The 19,119-nt window shown below is 44.1% G+C and overlaps 1 protein-coding gene across 2 annotated transcripts in view; it reads right to left on the bottom strand.

Moving 5' to 3' along the window:
• The window catches only part of RNF141 (ring finger protein 141), a 259,994-nt gene that overhangs the window by 214,283 nt on the left and 26,592 nt on the right, over positions 1-19,119 (bottom strand). For both annotated transcript variants that reach the window (XM_086955955.1, XM_086955954.1), the window contains one exon: positions 15,847-16,048. In XM_086955955.1, coding sequence (XP_086812081.1) covers positions 15,847-15,989 — 143 coding nt within the window. In that variant the 5' untranslated portion in view covers positions 15,990-16,048. The remainder of the gene's footprint in view (positions 1-15,846; positions 16,049-19,119) is intronic.

The raw sequence follows: 19,119 nt of genomic DNA, 5'->3' as shown, positions 1-19,119 counted from the left end.
TCCCTTATGAATTTTGGGCAGTATGTAGAAGTATGGTACCCTTGGATCTTTTTTCGTCAGGAATTCTGCCTCCTTCTTGCTGATCCATTGCTCACATTCTGCAGTCTCCACTAAGCCTGTGATAGTAGTTTGTAGGCGTGGGGTAGGGTCACTGGGAATGGGAGTGTAATACCGTTGGTTATTCAGTTGCCTTGAACATTCAAGTTCATAATCTGTAGTGTTCATCAGAACCGTGGCGCCTCCCTTGTCAGCTTGTTTTATAGTGATCAGGGGATCGTCTGACAGTGATTTCAACACCTCCATCTCATTGCGGGAAATATTGGAGTGTTTAGTTTGTCGGTCAAGAGCATCGATGTCTTTGTACCGACCCGCCGACTACTCAGGTGGCAATTAGTCCAAGACCTTTAGGTGAGTCAGCATCAAACCACCACTACTGTTGGCACTCACTCCTGTATAGCCATGATACTCTCCTTGAGATTGCTGCTGCGGCTTTTTAATAACACTGGTTTTAATCCACACCACACTAGTCACGTACAAAGTGTGGAAGAGTGTTCACTATACACTACACCCGACGACAACACTGGCATGCTTTGGTCGTGTGAATACCCACACACTACAGCTACTTCACTGCACTTTGTTGTTGTCTTGGCTGTGACAGTTTACAAGAGAATGTTTAATATGTTTAACCATGTTCCTTTTTCTCCATTGTTTAGGCATAGGATTAACCCCTGAGGTAAATCACACGAGACACATGACACTAGCATGGTTTCTTTTCTTCCTTTTTTAAATTTCACCTCTCACTAGGTCCTGACGAATCGCGGGAACTTCCCATGCGAGAAACATGTTGACCAACCCTCACTCTAGTCTCGCTTAGGGTTACGCTACCTAACCTGCCGTCACCCAGCGAGCTAATTCCACTTTTTTACCTGCAGTAGGGGGACCCCCAGAATAAAGTGGTTTCCGGCACCCCCTGCTACATTTTAAATCACTTTTTTCTTCAGGATACTGATTGCCCTGACCCACATACCCGCACTTCACCAATAGGCTGTTGGACAAAAAGATCTCCGCCAAAGAGCCCCTCTCTGAGGTGAACCCGTCGGGGATTGCACCGCCTCCCCGACGAGGAGCAACGCCTATGATGAAGCATGACACCCTTTCGGGTGTGTGAAATAAACTGTACGTGGGCAGCACTAGCAACAAGGTAAAATTGAGGATTTTACAACATATAAGAGCAATAAAGAATGGTGATTAGAATTATCCAATGGCCTGCCCACTTTGAATAATGTCACAAAAGTTTTTGCCAACATTCAGCTATTGTGGAATCAAGCATATATCGGGTCCACCCAAGGGAGTGATCGAGAAACAGAATTGAGAAAGCAAGAATCACGATTACGTTTATCATTTGAAACAGAGATAAATTGTGGTCACAACAGTGATGCTGAATTGTAGGTCCATTTGCAATTAGATACGGAGTGGAATGTTTGATTTTTAGCTCATAATAAGAAATTTCTACATACAAAAGGAATCGTTTTATATTGTATTGTATAGTATTAGCATTAATATAGCACGTCCTACCACTGACGAGACGTCAAAGCACTTTTTCGGAGATTAGTACGCTACTCCAGAACCCATAAAAGATTAGAGGTAAGTTAGCATAATGAAATATGAAAGTAATTTGAGTAGTGGATAGGTTAGTCAGTTATTTAGATTGAGAAGGATAGTGGAGGGATAGAAGAGATAAAAAGGTTTGCATTTATATAGCACTTGCTAACCCTGATGGGGTGTTGTAGAATTATTTCGGCGATTAGCACACTACTTCAAAATAGTAGTGAGTTAGTCTAGTGAAATCTGGAAGTAATTTGAGTGGTGGATATGTTAGTCAGTTATTTGGATTGAGAAGGCTAGTGGAGGGATCGAAGAGGGAAAAGGTTTGCATTTATATAGCGCTTGCTACCCCTGATGTGGTGTTGAAGCGCTTTTGCAGCAAGTAACACGCTACTTTGGAACCCATAAAGGATTAGCGGTGAATTAGTATAATGATATATTAAATTAATTTGAGAGGTGCATATATGGATATTCTCTCATGGACCTTATCTTCCTTCTGGGCATTCCTTCCTTAGCTTTGCATTTTTCTATGCTTGTATTTAATGAACATTGCATTATTTCTATTTTGAGAGGTACTATGATGAACTAAGATGAATGAGGGGTAATGCCTTTTGCATAGCTTTCTCTAGCATCCCCATATTGAATGGACACATTGAGTTAACAGAGGAGTAATTTTTTAAGAATAGCTTAAAATATAACAGACATCTTGTGTAATCAGGCCTTATAAAAGATTTACAACCAAGCATGGTGCACTTTGTAAACAATATGCACCTTATATGCAATCAGAATGTGTAATTATGTGCTATGCGCTTTATGGATGGTAAGCACCTTATACACAAAAGAATTCTATAGTCTCATGAATTGCTTTGCACCACATAATATTTTGGAAGATATGGAACTATAATTGGTTTACAGTCATGCGCTGTGCACTTTACTTTGAATACTTGAGTCATACTATGATGCACTATGCACTTTACAGAACTTTTATGTGCAAAATCATTTTATATCAGATGCTTTTAATGCATAAGGCACTTTGCAAGATGGATACTTGAATTTAGAATTACATTCCCAGTGGGTTTATGTGTTTCCTTATTCGCACCTGAACAAAGGATTGTGTGTTCGGATGAATACCCTTCATTCCCATGTGAATCATGAATTTGTGATGTAAATGGAATTAGGTAATGGGCTGAATGCACTTCTGTCTTAATTTATGATTATGCCCTTTGGTAAAGAAATTATGCACTTTTTTTCTTTAAATATCTTTATTTGCTTTTGTAAAATAGACAGCTTACAAACGACATTGGGCCAAAATAAAAGGAGGTGGGAGAGGGGTAGCAAATGAGTTGCTACATGTGCACTTGTGATACATGTGACAGGCGCTGTAGTACCGACATTAGGATGTGTCCGGTACATTTGTTTTCTACATCACGTGTTCCTGCGGCCAGGGTTATACCACAGAGGTCGTGTGCAGACCACCGGATATCCAAGTGAGCACGTATCAGTGCCTACACAGAGTAGAAGAAGTGGTACACCCCATCTCAGGCACACATGCACTTGACCAGATACGGCTTGCAAACAAGCACTAAATTACAGCAAAGTCAGATATGATTTGTAATTATCATAGCTTTAACCATGAAACAGAACGAAACACACAAAAAGAAAAAAAGGGAAAAAATCATCATCACATTGCCATGCGCCAACCAGAGTGTGAAGAGCTATTGCTTCTGCTATGTAACCACCCCAAGCCAGCAGAGCCTCCCACTAGAATGATCGTCAAGAGGGCCAGTATTTGTGTCTGGGCTGCTTGTGCTCAGGAAATCACTCAGGTGCAGCCACCGTCTCTCGATCCTCCCCCACAGGTCGTCCAGCCTCCTGTGAGGAGCTGCACCCTCCGTCTCCCCCGCACCCGTTGGACTTGACAAAATGGCATCCCAGTGCTGAGCTATGGGTTACTTGCGGAGCCCTTCTACCGCCTCCCTGCAAAGAGCTGCGCTTTCTGCTTGGGCCCATACTAAAGGAGCGCTTCGCCACCCGGCCACTGCGGGCGGGTCGGCGCATTTCCAACGCTTAGTGATTAGCCTCTTAGCTACAATTAGACCCAGGTCAATAAATCTAGAGATGACTTTGTGTGTCTTGGGTCTAGGGTACAGGCCCAGTATGCACGCCTCCCACGTCTGCGGTAGCGTCCTCTCAGTACTTGTCACTAGCACCAGGATGACCTCCCTCCAGTATTCTTGTAGAGAAGCGAAGAGCCACAGCATATGCAGCAAATCCGCCTTTTCTTGCAAGCAGCGGGAAAATGCTGATGTGGTTATGTAAAAGGTATGTCCTGTGTACTATTTATGTTTGTATAAGCCTGAATCTGGCATTTTGTGGTATATTTGTGGGAGTGGCTAATATCCGAGCCCATTCGCTGTCTGTCCAAGGAGTGCCTCTATCCGCCTCCCACTTTGCCCCAAGCTGTATCCGCAGTTGTGTAGTGTGTGTTGGCATTGCTTCTGCCAGCTAGTAAATGATATGGGATCCGTTACCCATCATGTGCAGGTACTGTAGTAGTAGGTGAGTTTCTGGTTTGGTACTGACATAGCCCCATGCTGCAGTGAACGATCACAGGACAGAGGTACACAGTAAAAATTGGCCTGCAGGTAGACCCACATTGTCCGCCTGACTTTCAAATTATATTAGAGCACCCTCGATGTAAAGGTCGCCTAGGGTGTGTAACTCCGCCTCGTGCCAGCATCCGGCCGGATACAGTCGTCCTACCCGTCGGCATCCTCAAGAGTGGGATTGATGGGGCATATGGGGTCGCGTTCCTAGTCATGAATAAACTCCTTTTATAACAGTGATATGCCAGGGCAAGATACGTTTGTGTTGGGCATAGAGGCCTAGCAATGGGATGAAACAGGTGGTTGATCTGTGATTGAGACAATGGGGGTTGCATAGTAGCTGTGTCCTCTACATTAACACCCCCACCAGCCACTTCGTCACACACTGCAACTGTGCCGCCAGATAGTATAGGTCCTGGTTGGGTACTGCCAACCCACCCCTGTCAGTGGGAGAGTAAAGTTTACGGAGCGCCATCCGGGGTTGACCCTTATTCCAGATGATATCGCGGAGCAGTCGGTCAAGCTCTCGGACGGTCGCTACTGGGACATAGACCAGGAGATTGGCAAAATAATATAGGAGTTTCGGCAACACCACCATCTCAGTGAGCACCACTCTGCCCATTACGTTCAATAGGAGAATCTTCCAGAATTGGATCTGAGCCTTAATAATGGATATCGCCCTAGTCAGGTTGCCCTCCAGGGTGTCAGTAGGATCCCTGTGGATAAATATACTGAGGTAACAAAATGTGGACGGGTGCCAGCGGAGAGGGGAGCCGTTCATGTGAACAATGGGGTCGGGGTTCCGTCCCGAAGGGGTACAATCCCGACTTAGCCTAATTCACTAGTAGGCCCGAGATGTCTGCAAAGGGTCTCCGCGATAGTGGCTGGAATATCTTGCAGGTCCCATAGGTACAGTAGCAGATCGTCTCCCTATAAGGAAACTGAGTGCAGATTATCCCCAGTTGGATGCCCCAGTCTACCCCCCATGTAGTCACAACGCCAGTGGTTACATGGCTAATGAAACAAGCATTTACAATGTAATAGGTCTCGCAGCATTAAAGTTTGAGTTATTGGCATTGTGTATGACAATGCCAATAGTTATAACTTTTGCAAATGTGACACCTATAGCATTTGTAACGCAATATGTGTTGTACTTACGTGACTTACATTTATTGATATTACCAATAATAATGGCTGTTAATATTTTTAATAATTAATACTTACATAAAAGTTATTGCAATTGAGTCGGTGGAAAGGTGAAGTGGGTCGTGTCCCCGAGTGATGTTGTGGTGTAAACGACAATGCCTTAACAATGTCTTCACTGGGGCTTAATGCAGCGTGCCTTCACACATAAGAGGCCGTATTTGTTTCTTCAGTAATGAACCATTACCTCAGAAGCTACTGCGGTTTCTGTGCACACCTTAGGGACAGGGAGCTCGAACCAGGGCCTACTGCAGCTTACCAAACTCCTGACAATGGGCCAGACACCCCTCCCTCTGCACTTCCTCATTCCCCTGCAACCACAAACTTCTTTGCCAATTGGGGGACACCAGAGTCGCCGTTCTTTGGCTTTCTGTTTTCAAAGTAGTCAGACAGACTGTCATCACCAGTCCTGGTGCACTATCGCCATCTCTGCCCGGCCCGCTCCTTTGGTACTCTGCCCGGTCACTCCCGGTATATTAGTGCCCGCTCTGACCTCACTGTGCCGGTCCGGGCTTACCTTACCTTACGTCAGAATCCACAGTCCAAAGAACTCTCTCCGTGTCCCCAAGTAGCCCGGATCGCTGTCTTGACAACTTGCACCCACTAACCCGGCGTCACGGCGTGGTTGAAACATTTCCCAGAGCAACCGGCTCATGCCAGGGAGCAACTGCTGCCTTTAACCACGTGATGCGCGTGCACTGACTAAAACGAAACCAGTGGTGGCGGGGCGGGCTATAGCAAAGCAACGTCCACACACAGCAGAGAGCCCGAGGGAACATGAACCCAAAACACACAGCATTAGTTTCAAATCGAAGTGTTGGAGGGGTGGTTGCTAAGCCTCACCTAGCAGTCTCTGGGCAGCTGAGACCTCAGGTGGCTGCGGTCTCCTCTCTGGGCTCCGGCAGAGGTCGGCTCCTTGTTTTGGCCGCGGGTGTGGTGAAGCAGCTGTCAGCCTGCGGGTGTCTCCAGCCCTCATGGTCCGCCATTTGCTGGTCCGCCCGCTCTGGAGTCTGTTGTTCGTCCTCTTCCCTGGGCGGGCGCTGGACCGGGGGCGGGGCTTGGTGGCGGAGTCCCGCCCTACACGGACTCCGAGGAAAGCCGGTCCTAACGCTGCTGCCGCTGCGGGCCCCGACGATGAGAGAACCCTGAACCGCAACTCCCCCCGCTCCCCTCCCTACCCCGCGGATAATTAGAACTGCACCACAGAGGAGCCGGTGCGCGCACCAGAGGAGCGGGGGCAAGGGAGCGAGAAGACACTCTGAGATGAGGTAGGAGATGTGTGTGTGTAAGCGCCGGGGGTTCTGTGTGTAGGTGTGTGTATGCTCGGCAGGGGGGGGGGTTCTGTATGTGTGTGTATGCGCGGCGGGGGGGGGGTTGGGCTGTATGTGTGTTGTGCATGTGTTGTGAAGAGCCTGCCGGAATCGGAGCGCGTGTTCATGCGCGCGACCTGATCCGATTTCGGCAGGCTGCGTGCGCGTAACAGTCTCTTGTCCGCTTTGCCTAGTCCCTGAAAGCAAAAAAAGACTGAAACGATTACAATAGACTCGCTCTGCAATCGCAGGCGCAAGACCTAAAAAGGAGGCGACAGAGGGCAGCCCTATCTGGTGCCCCTGTGAACACGAACACTTTCTGAGATCAGTCGGCCGGTCAGTACTCAAACAGACAGTTGTGTATATAACAATTGGACCATTTGCAGGTAGGAGTCGCCTAGGCCGTACCCCCCGTAACACCTCAAATAAATATGTCCACTTAAGGGAGTCAAAGGCCTTTTTGAGGTCTAGTACTAAGCAGCCAGGTCTGAGGCATATGTCAGTAGCGTAATGTTGAATCCTGAAGTCTACGAATATTTAAAGCTGTGCTGCGGGTGGGGACAAAGCTGTTTTGATCGACATGTACCAAGGCCCGGACAAGTGGGGCAAGGCGGGCCCCTATAATAGATGCCAGGATCTTATAATCCGTATTGAGTAGTGCCAGCTGTCTGTATGAACCCAGTGCCTCCGGGTTTCTGTCAGGTTTGGGGCGGGAGACTAGCAGTGCTTTCTTTTGGGTATCAGAGAGCGTGAGTTCCGTCAGCGCTTTTAATAATTGTGGCACCAGGGTGTTCGCATAGGCTTTGTAGAACTCCGCTGGTAAGCTGTCTGGGCCAGGAGTTTTCCAACACCAGTGAGCGTATACCCGCCCAGACTTCCTCTAGGACTAGGGGTTCATCCAGTTTGTCTCTTTGCTCGGGTGGGATTTGTGGTAGGGTAATGTCTCCTAAGTATCGGTCTACGTCCTCAGATGTGAAAAGTGATGCACTTCATATAACATGATGCAATTTATGATAAGGAATTTCAAAGTTATTAAATGTAACTATAAAGCTGAAAAATTTGCATCCATTGTACAAGGAAAAGTTGTGAAATTTTAAACCTTTTATTTATTGTACAATGTGAAGTGCCATAAATTCTTAATAACCATGATGGGGTACTGAATTTGAGATATGAACTGATTTTCATGGTAATTGAATTTAATTCTTGCTGAAAAAACATAGGATATAAATTGCTGATATAGAATGTTTTAAACTGTCACTCTAGTGCTTAAGGGTCATGAAGGTGGAAGAAGGACTATTAATAAAATGCAATGCAATGTCTGTATGACCCAATCTAAGGCAGTAGACGAAACGTATCAGCCATTTAATTTTTAAACGCTTCTTTTGCCAAAATATATTTAGTGTTCGCTCAATAAAATTGGAATTTGCACAATATTTCCTGGATGCCAAAAATGTATGCTCTGCTGGTGGTTTGGGAGGAGAGAGCCTTGAACGAGCCGCTGTAAAAAGTCGATCGCCCCGCGATCCGGCACCACTTCATATTTTAAAAAAGGTATCACCCGCCATCGCTCCTACAATCCTCACCTTAATCAACACCTCCCTCTCTTCTAGTTTGGTCCCCACGGAATGGTAAAAAGCGATGGTCAGAGCACGTATTAAAAAACCTCATTTGGATCCCACGAACCTAGCCAATTACCGACCCATCTTGCTCATTCCTGGAGTAAGTAAAATCGCAGAAAACATATCAACAGCTCCCTCTCCACATTTCTTGAATCCCACAAACTGCTCGACCCATCTCAAACTGGTTTCCGTCCAGGCCAAGGAACCAAAACCGAGGTTAATGATGGTAGTAGAGGAAGCAATAAAGTTTCTCGATCAAGGAGGTACTTCTGCCATCATCCTCCTTGACCTCTGCGCAGCCTTTGACACAGTGAACCATCAAACCCTGATCCAACGTCTCAGGAACGTCGGTGTGTCAGGCTGTGCTCTTAAGAGGCTACAATCCTTTTTGGAAGGAAGATCATATCAAGTGTTCGAGGATGATGTCATCTCAGACCCTATTCCGTTGAGTTTTGGTGTCCCTCAGAGCTCCTCCCTGAGCCCCACCCTCTTCAATGTTTATATATCTCCCTTAGTGGACATTGTTGCCCCCTTCGGGATTAATATTGTATCATACGCCGATGATACGCAACTGGTCGTAGAACTTAATCAACCTTACCAGTCGCCCATTGACCTCCACTTCTGTTTAGAGGAAGTGGTTAAATGGATGAGCCTCTCCCAGCTGAAGTTAAACGGCGACAAAAAATGAGGTGATGCTGCTGGAAAATCAGAGCAGCTCGAACATCAACTCAATGTGGCCAGTATGCATGGGCCCTCCCCCAATCCCTAAACCAGAAACAAAAAGCCTCGGCATATGGTTAGATCAAGATCGTTCCTTTAAAACCCAAGCGAGAAAAACCGTGGCCTTCTGCTTTGGCCTGCTGAAAATGATTCGGAAAGTACTCCCACTACTTCCGTTTCCAGCAAAAGGATACTGGTCCAGGCCCTGATCCTTTCTAGGATTGAGTTTGGCAATGCTCTTTATTTGGGAACACCAAGCCCAGTGATCAAGAGGTTGCAGATTCTCCAGAATGCAGCGGCTAGATTGTTGACCAGTACCAGCCACCGCTGCTCCGCAAATCCAGCCATTCGTGTTTTGCATTGGCTCACGGTACGAGAAAGAATCCACTTTAAAACTTTATGTATCGTCCACAAGTCCCTAGTAGGGAATAGTCCTTCCATCATGAAAGCCCTGATTCGCCCTATAAAACCACTAGAAACCTTCGCTCAGATTCACTTCACCTAGCCGTAGTTCCTAGGATCAGAAAGGCAAGGAGTAGAGGTAGGCTCTTTCCATACAATGCTCCCAAACTGTGGAATGCTCTCCCACTGCACCTTCGTAAAGAACCTAACCACCTCGCTTTTCGGTAGCACTTAAAGACTTGGCTTTCCCCTTAAATCCTTTTATCCTGTTCTTCTTATGATTGATTAGCGCTGGGACACTTCCGGGTAGCCGTGCGCTCTACAAAACCCTTTTTCATTTCATTTCATTTTCATTTAATTTCATATATCTATATATACATATCTATACTACTATTATAAAGAGAGAACAGTGTCCTTTGAGCCAGGTAAACTCGAAAAGTACACCACCAATCCAAACACCCAATACATGTTTGAAAACGTCAGGGCAAGCAGAAGGACATAGGCTATATAAAAAAAAAAATTATACGTTATTTAAAAAATTTACGATTAAAAAAAAAGTAGTCCCTTGGAAGTAGTCCGGCCCCGACGTGCGTGCTGACATCAGCAGCGCGGGGCGGAGCAGCGTACAGGAGCGCGAGTAACAGCGGCGGACATGAGCGTGGGTAGGAGCGGCGCTGAAATGTCTCCACAGAATCAAAAGGGAGGAGCGGTGATCGTCGGACAAGCGGTGAGGCGGAGCGGCGCTGAAATGTCTCCAAATGTGTCCACAGAATCAAAAGGGAGGAGCGGTGAGCGTCGGACAAGCGGTGAGGCGGACAAGCAGGGAGACAGAATCAAAAGGGAGGAGCGGTGAGCGTCGCACAAGCGGTGAGGTGGACAAGCGGTGAGTAATATTGAAATGTCTCCACAGAATCAAATCATCGCTGTGTGTTGGGCTGCTGATGCAAGCCCCATCTCTATGCTAACGTGATGTACGATTAAAACGGGAGGCCCAAGCAGCTCAACACTGTGTATTAAGTAATGCGATTGATTGACACAGTCAGCAAAGTTGATAAAAAAAGGCTTTAGAGACACAATGTTAAGTGGGTTTTAGTAAAAACATTCATTGGCAAACGTTGGGGCGGGCGAGGGCCATGAACACTGATTGCTCGCAAGCCTTTTTCTCCCGGACAACGTCGGGACGGGCTGCTAGTATATCTATATTACTGCTTCCTTGTGCCGCCAAGTCGCGCACTCAAACACGGGTGCCTGTATGCGGGGAGCGTCACCCCTCTACTATCAAAGCTTTCCTCTCCCTCACCTTCGAAGAAGACACGGCACTCGCGGGAGGAGGGTTTAGTTTCTTTATTTTACCCTCAGAGAACCAGACGCGTTTCGGCTACTGCCTTTGTCGATGGTACATTGGCGCGCCATTTTTTTGTTTTTTTAAATTATTGAAAAGTAGTATGATGAAGAGATTGAAATCATATGAGGTCAAAATAAGGAAACGTAAACAAGAAAAGTTTGAACGTGATGAAAGAGACTATGAGGCAGGGCGTGTACTAACATTCGCCAAACGGTATGATGCACAAGTCAAAGCCCTTACATCGAAAGCCAAAAAAGTGACCACAGTAAGAGTGGATGAGTCGGGTGACACAACAGAGTCGGAAGTTTCCGAGAACGGAGAGGCAAGGAGAGACCAAGAAGCTGGGGGCGGCGCAGAATCACACAAACTCCCTTTTTGCGATGAGTTCCAAATAATCAGGGAATCGCGACATCAAGGAGGCAGGGGAAAACCCCCAGACCAACAAAGAAACGCCCGACGCGGAGGGGGGGGCGAGTGGAGGAGGAAAAAGCAACTACTCACCACCAATGACGCGCAGCAACAAGAAACGTCAATAAGGGATACAAGTCAAGAAAACAATTTGACTATCATGAATCAATGAGTAAACATGTCCTAACGAAAGATGAAGAACACGTTTTAAAACTAGGACTCTCCTTTTGCCCTTCAAAACAACTGGAGTATACGCAAACTAAGATAGACTTATACAAGTTCTCTAGAAAATTGAAACTGCACAAATTCTATAAACTGCGACCAAAGAAAATGTTGAAATCAACAGAAAAACAAGGCACTCAATTCATCAGAGTGAAGGATTTACCAACCCTAGAAGTGATGCAAGAATTAAGACTAGAAGGGGCGAGTCAACCCGAAAATATATCCCAACTGGACATAACTCAAAGAGGCGGAGAAACGAATTTCAAGCCAGCATCAACATTCGTACCACAGATGCCTAATGACAACATAGATCTCTTCATGGAATCAGTCTCCAAGGAATTACGGTATTTGGAGAAAAGAAGGAACACGAACAAACAAATGAACCTAACACCCGGACACTGACAGGCCATAAAAAACTTACAAGAGGACAAAAAACTGGTCCTAAAGCCTTCGGACAAAGGCGGGAATATAGTCCTACAAAATTATGAGGATTACAATGCGGAGGCCATGAGGCAACTGCAAGATGGGAAGTGTTACCAGAAAGTGGGAAGAAAGGAATACCAAAACAGTATCATGGAATGTCATGAAATGCTGAAAAAATGGTATGGTAAAGGGACAATTGAAACAGATGAATACCTTTTTCTGCGAACTTTAAACCCTACCATACCAGGTTTCTACCACCTACCTAAGGTGCACAAGGACAGAGTAAAACCACCAGGACGACCAATCGTAAGTGCACAGGGCAGCCTGTTAGAACATTTATCAATGTATATTGACTATTTTTTGATTGATCATGTGAAAAACTTGCGAAGTTATTTAAAAGACACTAAAGATCTGCTGGGAAAACTAGAACATCTTACATTAAGAGAGGGAGATCTACTCATAGTAATGGACATTGCGAGCCTTTACACGTATAGGCCACGAGGATGGCATACACGCGGTGAATAACACTTTGGCAACAAGAGAAGCAAGTTTCGCAGATCATAATGTAATGCTCTTGGAATTCCTAAATTTCAGCCTTGAAAATAACATTTTTCTATATGAGGACCAGTACTATCGACAGTTAGTCGGTGTAGCCATGGGCACAAGTTATTCTCCCAGCTTCGCTAATATATTTGTGGGGTGGTGGGAAGAAAATGTGGCATGGAATGTAAGATATGCAGAATGGACTCAACACATACTAGTCTAGTACCGTTATATAGATGATTTGCTGATTGTATGGCGGGGACCCAAGAGTAAGGCGGATGAATACATTGATGAACTGAACACCAACACACATAATTTACACTTCACAGCGGAATTAAGCGACAAGAAAGTAAACTTCCTTGATCTTGAAATTAGAATAGAACAGGGAAGTATGCATGCACAGCTATTCATGAAACCCACGGCAGGGAACTCAATACTACATTCCAGCAGCAGCCACCCTCCGAAGTTAATTTTCAGCATTCCCTACGGAGAACTACTCCGGATAAAAAGAAATTGTACATCGGAAGATGATTATATCAGGAATGCCAGAGAAAGTGTAGAAAGATTTAAGAACCGTGGATATGGCTCTAGGTGTTTAGAAGAAGCAGAGAGGAAAGTCAAGAATATATCTCGCATAGAGATGCTAAAAGAAAAAACTAAGGATACAGAAAAGGAAGGGAAGTTTAGATTTATCACCACCTTTTCAGAAGGGGCAGGAGGGCTTAGGCGAATACTGAGAAAAACTGGAATTTGCTAACGACAGACCCAGTGATGGGGATGGACATTCCCAATCAACCTCTGATAACATATAGGAGAGCTAGAGCATTACGAAACACACTAACCAAAAGTTACTTACCTCGCCCAGTAGATCGACCATTTGGAGAACACAAACCAGGATTTTACCCATGTGGCCGATGCAAGGCATGTAAGCATAGCAAAAAAGTGCTATCATATGAAGTCAGAGGACGAATGCGTAAAATCAAGGCATTCTTGACCTGCTCAACCCCCTTCACAGTATACTGCCTTGTGTGTCCATGCGGACTACGATATATTGGCAGTACTGTCAACCCCATGAAAATGCGCATCTTAGAGCACCTTAGGGCAATCACAAACTGTGATCCCTCCTACCCTGTAGCCAGGCATTTTAAGCAACACCACAGGAGCAACTGTGACCTAATATCCTACTTCGGATTGGATCATGTACAAGCGAGTCCAAGAGGGGGGATAGATTACAGAAACTAAGAAGACTGGAATCTAGACACATAATAGATGTGGGAAAAAAGGTGCCAGGGGGTCTTAATAGCCATGAGGAGATGACAGTACATCTGGGATAGGGGGCTCCCTACCTCAAGATGGGTGAAAGTTGTGACAGAAGAGATCCTGAAGTACGATACTGATAAATAGACCTCGTATTTTAAAATAATTCACAATTTTATTTGGTTGGGGACATTATTTTGATTTTGCACAGTGGGGTTTTGGAAGATACAATGTCTTATAGAGGAATACAACAGTGTGAAGCCCATCCAGGGCGTAATGTGACAAAGTTAAAGTTGCCCTAAAAGGATATTGGAAAAGATCACAAGCCCATCCGGGCAAAATAATGTTGTTCTATCAGCTCATATCGCATGTGTATGAAGAACGCGGGAAATAACAAATGTGTTACCCATGCTGATATATAGCCAGATATAATTTGTAATTTACAATGAGACGAACATATGTCCTAGATAAATGTTTCTTAAGCATATGTGTATGCAATTGTATGCAATTAGACAGCAATGCCCATTCAGGGCGCGATGGATACATTGTTAAGAAAAACCATTACAAGATGGCAACTATGTAACAGTCCTTTGTTTACCTCTAAGACAATCACGTGATGGGTATTTAAAAAACAAAAAAATGGCGCGCCAATGTACCATCGACAAAGGCAGTAGCCGAAACGTGTCTGGTTCTCGGAGGGTAAAATAAAGAAACTAAACCCTCCTCCCGCGAGTGCCGTGTCTTCTTCGAAGGTGAGGGAGAGGAAAGCTTTGATATACATCTATATATCTATATCTCTCTATCTCTCTATATATATACACACATATATATATATATATATATATACTCCAACCTCCGTTCTCCTCTCGCAATCGCCTTAGCCCCGATCGCGCTGGAAACAGACACGGACCACATAAGATGCTGGTTTAAGATTTATTCAGCTGTCGTTATCGCTATATATATATATATATATATATATATATATATATATATATATATACACACACACACACACATCAGCTCCAATTCCTTGGTAGAAACTAGACACCAACACAAAGGCTCGATTTTTCTAGATTTCTCATGTTCTTATTCTTTCGCTGTGACGCATCTCTGCTTTGCTCACACAATGAGCGCAGTTACTTTCCAAACATTTAAGGCAAGAACTACAAGTCACATGATTTCTTGTTGCAACAAACATAGAAAACATACTACAAAAAGACCCGATATTCAGAAGATTCATGGAGTATAAATCACCTATACTCTCAATATAGAAATCAGTATTTTTTTAAAACTCCCTACTTATTGTTTAAGTTTTTCAATTTTCCTCATTTTTAATGTTTTCTGTTACGAATAAATGCATTTCTTTGTGAATAGACAAAATAGACATGGAGCACTGGAAGATTCGCGTTGATAACGTTCTCTCTCTCTATCTCTATCTCTCTATATATACATATATATGGTTAAACCTTTGTTATTGTTAAACATTATTTATCTTTTCAGTACCAATCAAACTTAAAATACACACTCATTACAAAAAAGAGAACAAGGGCATCAATGGTGTAGACAAGTCTGAAGCAGAAGCAAAGCAGGGGGAACATTGTTTGATGGTGTCAATCAATGATGATTTCAAATAGCCAAACAATATTCAAGTCTGATCCAAACTGGCTAATTAAAACAAATAATAATAACCTGAAGTACATAGCCAGAATAGTGAAGCCGCATAGGGATACACCTCTATCATTGTACACTGGTCTCATCTAGTTCAAGGAATAATCATAAGCTCTTTAGACCTGCTAAAACGCAATTGACAGTTTGATACATCAACTGATTAACAAAATGAAGTTATTTGATTCTGTCCTAGATTGCGCACCAGTTTTAGATTCACTGCTACAGCCCTCAAATTGGGGTGATGCCAGGCAAAGGCACATTAATTTAACAATAAAAGTTGTTTATCTGTGTGTTATTTTAATGCTTTAGTTAAATGTACATTTAAATATACAAGTCTTCAACTGTTGCACTGTATCTAAGGACATTTCCCATTTCACTGTTTTTACAAAAATTATGAGTCTTAGGATCACTTGCTTTTCATTAAATTTGAGACATAAATGACATGAATGGGTGCAGAGCATCCGTAGAATGCCAAATTTAATCGTTAACACAGGAAAAATATTTGTAAAACTTACACATCGTTAAGTTCAGCTACTCTGCCAAGAAACTCCTCGTAGGTTAAATAGCCACTTTCACGAACCAGCCAGAGATGCTTTGATACTTTTTCCGGCAGCTTGTTCATAGCAGTCTGTGTCTGGTTTGAAAACTGTTGTCCCATGGTTAAAACACCGCAGCCAGCTCTTTGGTGTGATCAGGATTCTGTCATTTATGCAGTATCTGTTAAAACAAACAATGTTGTTATTTGTTGTCTACAGCAAAATTAAAACTGCTCAACTACGATTAATTATTTTCATGTGCATGTCCTTTCTGTTACAGTGTTAGCAAACAAAAACGTTCCAATTAATTACACACAGCATTTGTTTCCACTTCGGTTACTGCATAAATAAATACTTTGAATCAGCTGCACTAGAAATTAATCAAAAAAAGTCTGAATAAACCATGCCGCCTATGGAATGACAATGGTTATTTGTCTTGTACAGGGTTATGGTATGGCTAGTTCGACAATTTCACCTCCTTTAAGGGAATTGAATTCGCTTGCAATCAAACGAAATTTTCTTTTTCCCATATCAAAAGATTAGGAGTATTTACTTCTGTATTTTATGTGTTTGACATCGTGCTATTCGCATCAATTTATCGCCACTTCAAAGCGCGGTGTGCCAATGATTTACTAATATTTTGGACGACAATACAAATGGCTACAGGTAAAGTATTATTAGTTAAATTTTAATTAGTTCTATTTCAGAAGAATTCGTTAATTCGTAGGCTTAATAATAACTTGCATTCCAGTAGAAATACATTTGTTTTTCAAACCGATAAATGGGATTAATTTAGTCTTTGCACCTTACTGCACACAGGCATCCTTGACGTCAGACACAAATCAACATAATGAACGTGGTTATTCAGTTATGGAACATATTTATATATCCTATCACATTCAAATCCAGACAGTCAATCCACAACCAGGCAGAGACACACAGAATTGTTAGAACAAAGAAACCAGCCACCTCTAAAAGCGTGGTTTCTAAAAGATGTGTTATTAAATTGTGAGTTCAGGCACACTAAACTTCACCTCTCCATCTTAAGCCTCTCGGAAGATAGGCTGGAAACATATTACACAGCCTTCCCCATTCCGTCCTATAACAAGATGGCCTTATAACAGTGAAAAACGGAATTGGCAGTTTTTCACTGTCAGGACATGGTACACACCTTAGTACATGTCCTACCTTTCACATAAACTGCATCCTACCCAGGGGGGTACCTTGGGCCTACCATAGGTGTGTCTGATGTGCATAAAAAGGGATGGATAAGGCCTGGCAAGTGGGTGCACTTGTCAGGACAAAAAGGCAGTTTAACGCCTTGGCCGTGGCGGTAATTACGCCGCAGCGCGAGGGAGAAGGGGGGTCACGCGGCACCGCCATGTTTGTGACGGAACCACTCCGTCACGAGCCACGGGCGCGCTGTGCTTATGACGGAGTGGTTCCGTCACGGCCCCGCCCACTCACTAATTCGCCCGCACAGGCGGGGAATCAGTGCCGCGTGGGTGGAGCGGCCGCTGCATGAAGGAAACACTCCGTCATGAGCGCAGTGCACCCGTGGCTCATGGCGGAGTGGTTCTGTCACTAGCACGGAAGGAGTTAACGAACTGCGTGCAGGCATTGCAGTGGCAGGCCTGAGTTCTCTCTTTAGGGCTACTTGTGTGGGTGGCATAATTAGTGCTGCAGGCCCACTAGTAGCATTTGCATTACCAGCCCTGGCACACATAGTGCACTTTACTAGGAACTTTACTAGTAAGGCAAACATACCAATCATGGATAACCAATTACCATAACAGTTTACACAGGGAGCACTTGCACTTTGACACTGATCAGCAGTGGCAAAGTGCCCAAAGCATCTAAGCCAGTCAATGGCAATCCATCACAGCATCAAAAATAGAGGAGTTAGAGTCAAAAAGTCAGGGATAATCACGCCAAGAAATGCCAGGTCTAACAGGTCTCCAATAAACATTGCAACCCCACTGGAGTCCTGGCCAGCAACACTGCATACAAGAGCACTGGTGTGGGACGCCAAGCCACTTTTGGGGCATCAGCAGCACAGATTGTAAAGTCTGGTCCACCCCATTTATAAATAAAGAAAATAACATGGGGGTAAGTACAAATCCTCACCGAATTCAACGTTTGATTGTGAAGTTGGTGGTACATTCACCCCGTGGGCCATAACGTACTTTACTCGCCAGATTCTCATATAGTCTTGCCAGAAAGCAGATGATTTGTAAAGGCACCCCCATAGCGAGCAAAGTGGTCCAGGGGATTGTATTGTCTACTAGGTCAAAAGAACTGCTCAGGTCAGCAAAGCAGATATATAATATTCCGCCTTTGGCATGTGTATACTTCCCTTTAAGTAAATCCAGATCAAACATCGCTCAAGGGTAACCACATGTTTCCTAAAGCCAAAGTCTGCCGGTGAAAGTATTGAGCAATCCCGGGCCCATTCTTCTAGTCTCTTGAGCAGGATTTAGCTCATCACTTTTGCCATTTAACTAACAATGAGATTGGCCAATAATTCTTAGGGTATGATTTATTACCCTTCTTAAAGATGAGGACTATAATAGACGTACCCCATGAAGGCGGAATCGTTGTTGTCGCAGCCATGTTAAAAACTCTAGTAAGGATTGGGGCCCATAAATCAGTGGTGATCTTAAAAACATCGACTTGGACCCAATCTGGGCCTGCGGTTTTGCATCCTTTACTTTCCTTAAGGGCCAATGACACTTCTTGGCGCGTATGTCCAGAGGTAAGGGGGGGGCAAGTAGACTGTTCCTTGTTCAAAGTGGTCACCATTTCAGCTGTTGGAGAGTTAAAAATTCTAAAATAGTGAGAAACCCAAGCATCACATGCGACAACAATTTGAGGAAGGAGTCATCCTTTAAAAAAGGAACTAACAGTATCCCAGAATAATTTACTATCTTCCATGTCAGCAGCACATGACAGTCTGCCATATCGTGTAGTTCCTTTTTTTTACTAGTTGTGAGCCCCTCTTATATTTAAATCTAAGTGATTTGAACAGCAAATTATCTCAAGGTCTTTCGAATAGGACCAATTTCAGATCCCTAGAGGCAGTAGTACATGCATGGTCGAACCAACCTTTATGTTTGGCGGGCCTGTCATAAATGGGCGAGTCAGTAGGTAATTTATTGTCTTGGTGATACCAGTAAAACCATAAAGTAACTGCTTAGGGGTAACCAGATCATCTAAGCAGGCAATAATCTCATTAAAACCCTTAGAACAAAT

The sequence above is a fragment of the Lissotriton vulgaris genome, chromosome 2_1, assembly GCF_964263255.1.
Source record: "Lissotriton vulgaris chromosome 2_1, aLisVul1.2, whole genome shotgun sequence".
Classification (NCBI taxonomy): Eukaryota; Metazoa; Chordata; class Amphibia; order Caudata; family Salamandridae; genus Lissotriton; species Lissotriton vulgaris.
This window is presented reverse-complemented; position numbering and strand designations above follow the sequence as displayed.